We start from the raw sequence: 10,661 nt of genomic DNA, 5'->3' as shown, positions 1-10,661 counted from the left end.
CTTTCTTTCTTTCTTTCTTTCTTTCTTTCTTTCTTTCTTTCTTTCTTCCTTTTTTCTTTCTTTACCTGCTTTCCTTCTTTCTTTCTTCCTTGCTTCTTTCCTTCCTTCCCTCCTTCCTTCCTTCTTTTCTTTCTTTCATTTGCTCTGCATTATCCATTCTACCTTGGCATTCTTAGGTCCTGGGCCTGGACTATGAACTGGTTTTCACTAAGCAGATGGTTTGGCTTTTGTGCTTAGGAGAAACTGGGGAAAGAAAGGAGAGTGTTCATTGGGAACAATGTCTCCTCTGTCTTCAAGGAGGTCATGCCTAGCTTAAGGGATAAGTCAAAGTTTCTATCCACTCAGAAATGGCATGGTGAGGATTCTAACCACCCTCATGCTTTCCTCAAAGCAGAATGTTTCTTGGGTAAGCTCAAGGATACTTGTTGGGGGAAGTATAGTAGTTCATATGCCAAATATTTGCTTCGTTCACAAAATTGCATTTTATTATGAATTATCCCAAGCTGATATCAAAGCAAACCATTTTCTTGAGTATAAAGGGGTTCCTGGTTATTTGACTAAAAATTTATCTTGATCATGTTTCCTGAGCACTGTCTTCTTACTCTTCCCCTCCCTTAGCTCTTTTTTTAATTTAATTTTTAATTTATGGAATAAAACAAGCATTTCCATATCATCATATAATAAAAAAGATGATTGCACATGAAACTGCAAATCCATCATGTACAACTTACTATTCCTTTTAAATATATAATAAAGTTATCATGTAAATTTCCTTTTCTCCCTTTTTTTCTTCTCTCCCCTCATCGCATCCTAGAGATGGCTGCCATTAGACACAAATATATATATATATATATATTTGTGTCTAATGGTAGCTGTGTGTGTATGTAAAATTATTCTATATATGCTTCTATTTATCAGTTCTTTCTCTGGGTGCAGATAGTGTCTTTCTTCACATGACCTTTATTTTTAATTTGGGTATCTATAATAGTCAAAATGACTTAGTCATTCAAAGTCATTCTTAAAACAATATTGCTGTTACTGTACCCAGTGTTCTCCTGGTTCTGCTCATTTCACTCTTCACCATTCTGTGTAAGTCTTTCCACGTTCTTACAAAGGAATGAACATTTATATCAATACCAGAGGTCCTTTCCCTGGCCAAACTCTCCCTGTCCGTTTAACAGATTGCGAAAAAAACCAAAACAGAACTTCCACCACTTTTTAATAATGCTTTTCATTGAGAGATAAGCATAGAATCCTGCTAGAATATGTACAAGGTCCAGAGTCAATTAGAAATATGGGCACCCAAAACATTGTAAATTGTTTCTAGGATGATAAGCAGCATAAAATATATGCTCACATCAACCTTTTTCAGTTAACTTGACTTAGGCTGAGGGGAGAGGATTTTTGACACAAAATACCCCATGGGAGGAAAGGCTTCAGGACACTTTCCCCTACAAGGGGACACAGAGATCCAAAAAATAATGAGCAGAGACCCTGGGACTCTGAAAAGTCACTAAAAATGGATTTAGGTCCCTAAAGAGCTTATCTGTAGTGTGGCTACAACAGGGTAGAAGCATGCTATGCAGAGGCTTCCTCTTTTAAACAATAATTCTTATAAATTAGATGGAAAGATTAGCTTTTTTTTAACCTGCTGAAGAGTACTCTGTCAGAGTTCTCTAAATTTCAGATCCTTGAGATTAAAAACTCTATCCCACTCCAGTTGTAGCTCTAACAGGATCTATCCCTGATCAAAACAAGGAGAAATAAGAAGGAAATGTCTATGCTTTCCACAAAGACAACCAAACAATATTGCTTTTTGGATTTTTTTTAGGCAATTGGGGTTAAGTGACTTGCTCAGGGACACACAGCTAGTAAGTGTCGAGTGTTTGTTCTGAGATCTCATTTGAACTCAGATCCTCCTGACTTTAGGGCTAGTGCTCCATCCACTGCACCACCTAGCTGCCCTGTGTTTTTTTTTTTGTGTGTGTGTGTGTGTGTGTTGTTTTTTTTTTTTTTAAAGCATACCAGAACAGCTGAACCTATACATCCAAATAACCACTACTCTTCACAGGAGTTTCCTTGGAAGGTGATACGTATCTTTAAAAAAAAAAATAATGCCGTGGCTGAAAACATTTGTGAAAACTCCTCCTTTGAAACTGTTTACTTTTAATATCCTCATTGGTCATAGAATCATGGAGCAAAGAGTCACAGATTCAGAACTGGAAGGGACATTAGAGGCCAGAAAGCTATGTTTGGCTCTAAATGTAAATAATAATATATAAGAATGTAAATCCATGTAAAGAAAATGGGTTTTGGCGCCCAAAGGAATATGAATCACAGTATGACTATATAGGAATAAAGAGGGGTCTTTCCATGGGATTCATCAACAGACTGTGAAAACAGATTGGATACTGGCACTTATTTCCAAGTGTTCTGAGGAGGTACAGCATCACTTGAATGTGCACAGACTCTTAAAGCCTCCCTTGGAAGGGCCCAACACTTATGTAGATGCATAATTTCTGATAACTTTTAAATATATCATTACTTTATAATCAGGCTCTCTTAATTTTTAAACTTAAATCTATGTACATTAATGCTTCACTGATTCGTGATTTTATCCACATGGGCTCTCCCTTCACTGATTCAGATCATAATTTTTAATACATGGTCTTCAAGAGTTGCTGTGTTTGAAAAATTCATTGCCTGGTAGCCAACCTAGTGATAAGCCTTTCCAGATTTAGAGAGATGGCTGTTGGTTGTTGGCATATAGTACATCAGTGGATGCATATTCAGAGCTATCACCAAGAATTTTTGCTCCTCGGGCAAGTAACACAAAGTGTACTCTCAGTTGTGTGTGGGTGTGTTTGGGTGGAGGGGGTGCTCAAGGCAAGCAGTGCTGGTTAAGGAAGAAGTTCATTACAATCCATCCTCCTGTAACTGCCTGTTCTAATTATTCTTGCCAACCATGTGCTAAATGTTGTTACTCCTACAATGCTGAAAAATTGAAAATGCTGTCAGCACCCTATAAGTTTGACACCTTCCAAATTTTGTGCTCTGGGTAAAACCCCAGTCACACTGCCTCAGTTAAAGCACTGGCCCTACATAAAACTTTTCCAGCTTGGTAGGACCCTCCAAGATTTGTGTTTCACTGGCATGCTCTATTTTGTTTTCAGTTTTTTTTTTAATTTGGAAAATTTTGTGACACGTACCTTTAGATAGAGACATTTGGGAGGGTGGCAAAAGTGGGGAGTGGGAACCTAGTCCAGATGAGGGTAAGTAGTCATTCTCCTCTCAAAGTTTTGGGTTTATGTATCTTGTATTGGGTGACTTATTTGATTATTTGGGTATCAGACCACTGTATGAAGTAGAGGAAAATCCATTTTGGTGGCCATGTAGATCCCAATGCTTTACATGCAGGGTTCCATGCAAGTTTGTTGAATTGCAATGTCAAACCTAGCCTAACCTATGTGCTGGTTCTTTTATATCCCCAAAGTCTTATAAAAATGACTTGAGTGAAATAAATCCAGGTGACTTGAAACTCTCTGGTGTTTCTGGTAAGAATATTTTCATTGTGTGTAGGGGCCCATGGAATGATTGCTGGAGAAATATCCTGAAGCCAGCTTGTGAGCCTGTGTTTACATGTCACTAGCCATGTCCTTCCAGTGCCTCTCAGCAGATTCTACCTAACTCCAATTACTTTTTTTCTAGGCAAGAGGAGGAGATGAATTCTGATTTTATGCTCTTTCCTTTCGAAGAGGTTGAGACTGGCCCATTAAGAGACTTAACAGATGAGAATTCAAAAAGGAATAAGAACAAGAAGAAATTTGACATAAAGAAGCAATCCCAAGATGTCTTGTCCTCAGACTCAGGGGATAGTCCCTATGAAGCTGAGACACACAAGTCCTGTTCCAAGGCAAGGGATGGGTCAAGAGGAGGAGGGTTCCCAGACAGTGTTTCTAAGGAGAACAGTAACAAATACACTAAAAGTTATGCTCACCAGATTAAAACTTTCCCAAAGTGTCAACGTCAGTCTAAAACCCTAAACAGCAAAAAATCTGTTTAAGTTGTTCTATTTAATTATTTTCTTCCCCTAGAAACAATCTTTAGGACAGATTCCATTGAGCTGGTCCCTAAGTCAGACCTACCATTTGGACTAGCTCCACTTCCTGTAGGCCCACTCAAAGCTCCAGGGTGAGCCTGAAAATAACAAGGGATTTACTGATCATCATTCAAGACCATCGCAGCGATTGCACTTCCCGCCCCTGGTAGAATGAGACATTCAGGTTGGTTGGAACTGAAGTAACACATCTGATTCATTTCCATGTGAATTTTTCATGGTTTGTGGCCCAGGCCAACCAAGAAACAAGCAAGCAAAACCTTTAATCCGCATTTACTTTCCCAATCTCTTCTGCTTTAAAAAAACAAAAGCTCTTGCCTGATCATACTTTATCCCATTCTGTTTCCCAGGCCTCATTTCTCTAGCTAGGTGGGAGTTTTTCCCAAAAAGGGGTCACTCTGGTCACTCTGGGGTAACCTCAATGCTATGGGCTTTGGAGCTACCGTGTCCTTATTTAACCTGAATTATTCTCAACGGGTTTTAGAAGTTTTCTGGAAGTCAATGTATTATTAACCCAGGTAGGGTTGACTGCAACCAAGGTGTGAAATTGCTTATTGTATATCATTTATATTGATTATTTGAATTGTTATCTCACACCAGATACTGTCCTATTTTCCACCAGGCTAATATTACCTGATTTACCAGCACCTTGGACTACTTCAGGGCTATTCCTAATTCTTTCTATCAGTTGCATAAACTGTTGCATAAACCTCTCATCAGAAGTACAGAATCAAAATAAAAATCTAAAATTGGAACCATTTCCCAAACAGTGTGCCGTGTGTTTGTTAGCACTTTGTTGCTGTGAGCACCCAACAGCTATGATGTATAGACATGTTGGTTTCTATTGGAGCTTCTATTATTTCACGTACATAAAAAGAAAGAAGTGCTGTTTCCTTCTTCCTCTTCATTAGTAACTCCTGGACTAGATAATAACAATGATATTGATTATTAAGAAGAAATGCACTGCCCTGCACTTTTTCTTAAACAGAGAATACAGTTCCACATATGAGAAATTACAGTCCAGATGTGAATCCCCATGCAGCTATACACCCAGGAAGGCTAGCAGTCATGAGGTATCTGATGAAAGCATTATCCCCTCCAAAACGTGGGACAATGAAGCCAGGCTAGTGGAAAAGCACCTGAACCTAAAATCCCAGAACCTGAGCCTTGAATCCAAGCTTAGCTCCTTATCCATTGTGTGAACTTGTGTCTTCATCTTTATTAAACACTGGATGGCTTTGCTAATAACATTGTTCAACTCACCAAAAGGGCCAGTGCTTAGAAAGCACTATGCTCACCCTGGCAGTTCTGTGCTCCACCTTGCTCTAGAGGGAGTCCTGGGAAAGTATCAGGCCCTCTGAGGCTCTCAGAGAAAAGTGATTTTCCATCTCCTGACTCTGCCTTTCCCTGAGTCTCCACACGTGTCTTTCTAATCTGAGGGATGTTATCCGTGAGGATCTACCCAATCAGAATGAGTTTTTTGGCCTATCTACCAGAAATTTGGTATTCTCCTTGAATTTGCTCTATTTCACTGAGCCTTACCCATATGACTATGGTCTAATGAGATGGATTTCATGTCCCTTACAACCACCATAAGAACAAACATGCCTAACTATATACAGTGTTTTATCCTTTGTAAAGGATAAAAAGGGACTACCACGCAATGAAACATCTACTGTATGCATGCCTGCCCTCTAACTTCTCCTAAGATCCCAGCCACTCCCATCAAATACATAGGCACGTTATGAACCTAGTCATTTTAGGAAAAGGCAATTCCATTGCTCTAACTTCACCATGGCCACCGTTCTTGTGAACCCGCAAAGGAGTTTAGGGAATACAACACAACAATTTCCAAATAGTGTTCAACACTCAGCCTCCCAGGAGTTTGAAGTACAAATGACAGAGGAGAGAGATGCAGAAGCTTAGTAGTTATGACTGGCTCTCTGTGCTGCCACTTTTCTCCTCATGGATCTGTAATAGGCAGTAACCTCCAGCTGTCTCTGCTTCTTGGCTTGCTGTTCATCGACTGGGCTGTTTAGGATGCCACACATTCTGCCAAGCTTTGTTCATCCTTTGTGGAGCAGCAGGGCTCAGACAATGGCAGCCAGATACAGACTTGTTCTATCTCAACCTCCATCTTGTTTTGTCTACCCTATGCCTTTGAACTTACCCATCTAACCTCTTATCTAGCCAAGATGTATGTCACTTCCCTTTCTGTCTCTTCCAATTGGCACCTGAATGTGACTGCTCACCACCAAGGGGTGGGAGAGTAAAATCAGCTGTTTTTCTTCTGTTGAATCAGAAGCAGAGAAGTTACTCAGCATCAAGGGAGAAAATAAATTCCAATAAAGACTAAACAATTGTTTTTCTCATTTATTTAATCATTCAATTAATGATTTTTTACTTAATATGTGATCTCTAGGTGCTGTATAAGTATAAGACAAGACTTCCACTCATGAGAAACTTGTGACAATGATATTAGGAGGTTGGGAAAGAATGGGAGGGATCTAAAATTAATATGCACAGAAAGTTAAAAGTTACAGGATAGGAGATGTTAAATACTGAGTAATACAGAAGTGCTACCAGAGTACAAAAGAAGGAGAGATTGTTATGGGCTGGAGTGACCAGGTAAGCCTTCTTATAGAAGATAGAATTTAAGGAATAGGTAGACTTTGTATAATTGTGTTTTCCCATAGCAACATGAAATGAATCGCCCATGCCTTCTTTTTCATCTCATCCTATGCCAACCCCACAGAGACAGGGAACTCATCAATTACAAACCGTTCGAGACTATGGCCATGCTGTCCTGAGGGACACCTTACTTGGAAGAAAAATCAGGATGAAGTCCAAAGGGCCTTGTCTGAATGATAAAACCATACTTTCTCCATATCTTTTTATTTTTTTTTAATATTTAGGCCACCTCCATTTTGAAGGTCAACAATATCAGGTCACTGGGTAAGCTTCCCAGAGGGGGGAACTACCAGGATAGAGATTTCTGGAGTCAGGATTTCTTGGGGTGATGTTATCATGCAAGTCATGATGGCTTAGCCCTAAGGCAGGGGTCATAACTTCTCAGCCTTGCCTCTCCTCTACAAAGGTCACCTCATTCCTTTGTCTTCTAGAAATCCATTTTGATCTATCAATCATTCCCTCTTTCATATCTTCAATCTTCTCCCCTATTTATTCCTTCCACACTATCTGAAACACATTATATCCTAAAAATCCAAAGAAAACAAATGCCTTCCGTTTCCTCTGCCTATTATGACATATCTCTGATCTACTTCATAGATAAATTTTTGGAAAGAAAGTACCAGATGCACAGTATCTCCTTTTCCTTACCATCCATTCATTCCTTAATCCCTTGAAACCTGATTTCCTCAATCTACTGAAACTTCTCTTTCCGAGGTCATCAGTGACCTTTTTAATAGACAAATCCAACAACTATTTCTCAACTCCCATCCTTCTTGACTGCTGCATTTGACACTATTGACTAATTCTCTTCTGAGTAATTATTTCTTCATGTGACATTAGATGACATGTGACATTAGATGACATGTGACATGTGACTTTTGGTGATGGTTCTCCTTCTTATCTAAACATTTTTTGCTGGTCTCCTTTGATGGCACATTATCTTTCTCTTACCATTAAAATATGGGTATACCCCCAAGACTCTGAACTTGGCCTTCCTTTTTTTCTTTATAGTTTTTTAAGGTGAGCTCAACCAAACTTGCGGCTTCACCTCTGTGTGGATTACTCTTAAATATCTAAATCCAACTCCAATTTCTTCCCTGAGCTCCAATCTTATATTTATGACTGTCTGCTGGCTATTTCTACCCAGATGTCCTTCTGGACTCAAACTCTACCTCCACAAAATCTCGAATCTATCCTTTCCTTTCTTTACCCCTTGCAACTAACCTTATCACCTCTCAACTAGACTATTGTAATGATTTCCAAACTTGTCTCCCTACCTCTAGTTTCTTCTTTTCTACTTTATCCCTCACGTTACTGCCAAAAACGTCTTCCTAAAGCATAGTTTGGACCACATCACTCCCTAGCTCAGAAACCTTCATTGACACTTTACTATTGAGAGAAATGACTATTTCTCTCTTGTATTTAATAACTAATTATTGTATCAGGACCAAAGTTTTTCCCCTTTTCTACTTTCTCGTCTAGAAATCAACCAGTGTGGGAAATCTTGCTCAAAGACTTACCCAGGCTAATCTAATCAGACAAATTCTAAGTTTGGGCTAATGGGAGGATTCCTGCTCATTGTGTTTGCTCAGATAGGTCTGAGAAAGTATTGAAAAGTGTTTGTCAGACAGGTGATATGGAAATTAACAAGTCTCTTTGACCAAGACTTGGGTGATACAAGTCATGTACCTCAATACTCTTATTAGAATAAGCCCATATCTCATTATAATATTCATTTTGTCATTAATTGGTACTCAATCAGAATTGATTGCCACCCTCAGGAACATTTACTCTTCCAAGGTTATATAAAATGTGAGCCCACCACCATGAGAGTCTTGGGCATTCAAGAGGACCACTGACTTCTATTTTATTAATAAGCAAGCTAGCCTTATTAATAAAATTATTAAATTACCTAGAAATTATGTCTCTTTAAGTTTTTTAATGTCACACTGTGTATAGGATGAAAGATAATTTAAGGTGATCTCTACCTGCCCTCTACCTACCTCCACTTCCCTGGCATATTTCATACTATCCTTCATCACATGTTCCATGTTCTAGCTAAACTGTATTGTTAGCTTTTCCCTAGCAATCCTTCACCTCTCTGAGCTAGTGTTGGCCATGGAATGACTACCCATGGAAATCTACCTCTTCCTTGAAAGCCCAGCTCACCTGCCACATCTTCTAGCTGCCTCCAGATGAAAATGGCCTCTCACTCTTCAAATTTCGTTAGAGCTCTTTGTCTATTAGTTTCCTTTTTCTAGCATCATATTCTACATTGCACCATGCTTTCTTGTTTTTCTGAGGAGCAATGGTATCCTCCCCTTCTCCCTTTTAGATGGTAAACTTCATGAGGACTATAGCTACTGGAATTGTGTTATTAAGATTTTGGTACCCTAGCATATAGAACCTTCAACATAGTAGGTACTAAATAATGTTTGTTTCAATGAATTGAATTTAGTCTGAAGTTCTCTGGGCAATGCCTATCTCCCTCTTAAGCAGTTGTTCTCAAACTTTTATTTTTGCTCTTGACGTATTATTCTTTGCTGTGAGGAATTATGGTACGGTATAAAGAAGTCCAGGGATTCCTGTATGTACCTGGGATTGCAAGTGTAAATTCCACACAATTTGCAGTTTATGGAACCCACATTCCCTTTGAGAACTACTGCTTTAGAGGTTAACCCTGCTTTTTATCCTCTTTTTCAGTAGAATCTTTGCTCATCTTTTTCATTTGGACTCTTCCTCTTTTGTTCCATGTTTTCCCCCCTCTTTTCCTTTTGTTTTACTCTTTGCTTGCTTCTATTCTTTCTTTCCCTCTCCTCTGCTTTAGGAAGTTGAACCCTTGACCTTCCTTGGATTTGCCAAAAAAAAAAAAAAGAGAGAGATTTAGTTACTAGATTGAGTAAGACTCACTTGGCAGTGACTTGACTCTGGAGAGTGTCATGCTTTATGCCAGCTGGACTTTATCTGAAATCATTCCAACTTTCTCACTTTATAAGTTAGGAAACTGAGGTGCAAAGAGAGGAAGAAACTTGGATAAGGTCTTGTATGTGACCTTAGCAGAGCTATGAGTCAAACCCACATCCTCTCACTCCAAACCCAATGTTCTTGCTAGCCTCCCCAAGATCCCCGCACTTCCTTCTATAAGTGTATCATATAAATATTTTTAAATTACATAAATATAATTTTTATAAATATAAAAAGCCCTTTAGAATGTCAAAGGGCCACAATGACTTTTATGCCCTAATATCCTAGATTTTCTTGACTATTAGTTAATAAAAGCAAAAAAATCTAAGACATTACCATTTTGACCTGGGGAGGCCACAATTAGGACACTGAAAACTCATTTCCCTTCCAACAGCTTAAGACTTTTGTCTCGATCCATGCTTCACAGAATCATATGATCATTGATTGAGACCTAAATGGGACCTTATAGGCCATTGGTCCAACTCCTTCTAATTATTTTTCAGGAATTCCTTCTGTGAGAGTAAATGGTAGTGACTGGATAAGTACAAAATAGATATGGACTGAACATTAAGCCTTGGATTAGGTGAGTTTACATTACCCACACTTCAACCTAGGAAACAAGCTAACATGTTATATGATCGCAGAATTACAGGACGTAGAATTGGAAGATACCTTAGAGGCTATCTAATTATCTTAATATGTCTTAATATGAGCTACTGCATTATACCGAGGAAAGCGGGTATATCCCGTGGTCCAGGGGTATACCAGAGTCAGTTCAAACTGTCTTTCGAGAGTCAATCATTAACATTTTCAGTGTGAGCATTAACACCTTGGAAAAATCAGCAAATGCTACGAATCAGGTCATGTTTATTGTTCTGTTGATTGTTTA

The 10,661-nt window shown here is 38.8% G+C and overlaps 1 protein-coding gene across 1 annotated transcript in view; it reads left to right on the top strand.

Annotated features, from left to right (window-relative positions):
* Nucleotides 1-4,063, top strand: part of VWA3B (von Willebrand factor A domain containing 3B) — a 202,179-nt gene extending 198,116 nt beyond the window's left edge. The window contains exon 29 of the mRNA XM_027856651.1: nt 3,709-4,063. Coding sequence (XP_027712452.1) covers nt 3,709-4,063 — 355 coding nt within the window. The remainder of the gene's footprint in view (nt 1-3,708) is intronic.
* The last annotated feature ends 6,598 nt before the right edge of the window (nt 4,064-10,661 follow it).

This window comes from Vombatus ursinus, unplaced genomic scaffold, assembly GCF_900497805.2.
Source record: "Vombatus ursinus unplaced genomic scaffold, bare-nosed wombat genome assembly UNPS02011591.1, whole genome shotgun sequence".
NCBI lineage: Eukaryota > Metazoa > Chordata > Mammalia > Diprotodontia > Vombatidae > Vombatus > Vombatus ursinus.
The sequence above is the reverse complement of the archived record's forward strand: the minus strand, read 5'-3'. Positions and strand labels throughout refer to the sequence as shown.